This window comes from Meleagris gallopavo, unplaced genomic scaffold (genome assembly GCF_000146605.3).
Source record: "Meleagris gallopavo isolate NT-WF06-2002-E0010 breed Aviagen turkey brand Nicholas breeding stock unplaced genomic scaffold, Turkey_5.1 ChrUn_random_7180001860741, whole genome shotgun sequence".
NCBI classification, from domain to species: domain Eukaryota; kingdom Metazoa; phylum Chordata; class Aves; order Galliformes; family Phasianidae; genus Meleagris; species Meleagris gallopavo.
Window position 1 is genome coordinate 1 of NW_011126449.1, and position 1418 is coordinate 1418.

General features: G+C 59.8%; 1 protein-coding gene across 1 annotated transcript; it reads left to right on the plus strand.

Moving 5' to 3' along the window:
- Positions 1–186: 186 nt before the first annotated feature.
- On the plus strand, positions 187–1282 carry LOC109364472 (guanine nucleotide-binding protein-like 3-like protein; the record flags this gene model as incomplete). The annotated part of the gene is made up of 5 exons (XM_019611114.2): positions 187–362; positions 441–577; positions 650–750; positions 837–1014; positions 1131–1282. Coding segments are annotated over 5 exons (645 nt in total), but the record flags the coding sequence as incomplete, so codon positions are not given.
- Between the last annotated feature and the right edge of the window lie 136 nt (positions 1283–1418).

Genomic DNA, 1418 nt, shown 5'->3' on the forward strand with positions numbered 1-1418 from the left:
GGGGGGGCTTCAGCTCCATTGCTATGGGGCTTGAGGCCGTTCGGGGGAAGTTCAGTCCCGCTGCCGGTGGAGTTTAGGAACGTTTGGGGTGGACCCCCACCCCATTGCTGCGGAGTTGGATGGTATCTGTGGGGCTCAGCCCCATCGCTATGGGGACAGGGGAGGTCCCCGTCGCTGTGACAATGGGGTGAGCGTGCTCTGTCCCCCTTTTCCCCCCAGCTGAGCCGCCTCTATGGGGTGCCCCCCTGCCCCGACCCCCGGCAGTTCCTGGCCCACTTGGCCCGCCGGCAGGGCCGCCTCCGTCCGGGGGGTCTCCCGGACCCCCACGCCGCCGCCGTGGCTTTGCTGCACGATTGGACCAGGTGAGCGGCTTGACAACGTACGGAAGTGAGGGGATTCTTTACCCCAAAACCCCCTAATTCACCCCAAAAATCCGACAGCGGGAAGATCTCGTACTACACCCACCCCCCCAAGCGTGACGAGGTTGGGGTGCAGCTGGAGGCGCAGATCCTACAATCAATGGGGCCGGAGCTCGACCTTGAGGCGCTGGAGAGGGGCGACGCTGAGGCGTTGGCGGGTGAGGATTTGGGGTTTTTTTAACCCCAAAATGGCTCGTTTCCGCTGTGCTGACCTGATCCTGTTATTGTAGCGGTTCCGGAGGTGGTGACGGGTATTGAGATGTCACCGTGTGTCCCCGAGGAAGAAGAGGAGACCATGGAGGAAGGCCACGAGCGAGAAGACGACCTGGAAGTACGGAAATATAAAAAAGAATTGGGGCGAATTTGGGGTTTTTAGGGTTTGGAGATTTGGTTTTTTTTATAGGGTCTCGTCCCCAGCTCGGTGCGGTGACGGTGGAGCTGAAGGCGCGGACGAAGGCGGGGGGAGGAGGGGAAGGGGAAGAACCCCCACCCCGTGCCCCACGTTTGGAGGAGGTGGCCGCTCTCCCCCCGCTGCTGCAGGGCCAGGGGTTGGCAGCCGCTGGGAAACGGAGGAAAAAGCTGCAAAAAAGAGCAGGTGAGCAAAAAAAATAATGGGTAATTTTTGCGAGCCGACCCCTTTTCCTCCTCCCGACGCAAAAACACCCAAAATTTTGACCGTATTTCCTCCCTCCCCGCTTTTTTCCCTGGCAGAAAAAATTGCCACCAAGCTGTCGGACACGCTGATGGCAGCCATGCAGTTCTGAAGGCGGAGGTTTCTTGTTTTTTGTATGAAATGGTTAAAAAGCAGCTTCGGCAATAAAAACACGCGTGCGGCTGGGGCGTCCAGGCGGTCTGGGGACGTGGTTGGGGTCTCGTGGTTATTTGGGGGGGTCGTAGAGGGGCTCCCATGTTTCCCCAAGGGTTGGGGGGGTGATGGCAGTTTGAGGTTCCCGCGCGTCCCAGAGGATATTGGGGGTCCCCAATGGGGCCGGTGGTGGC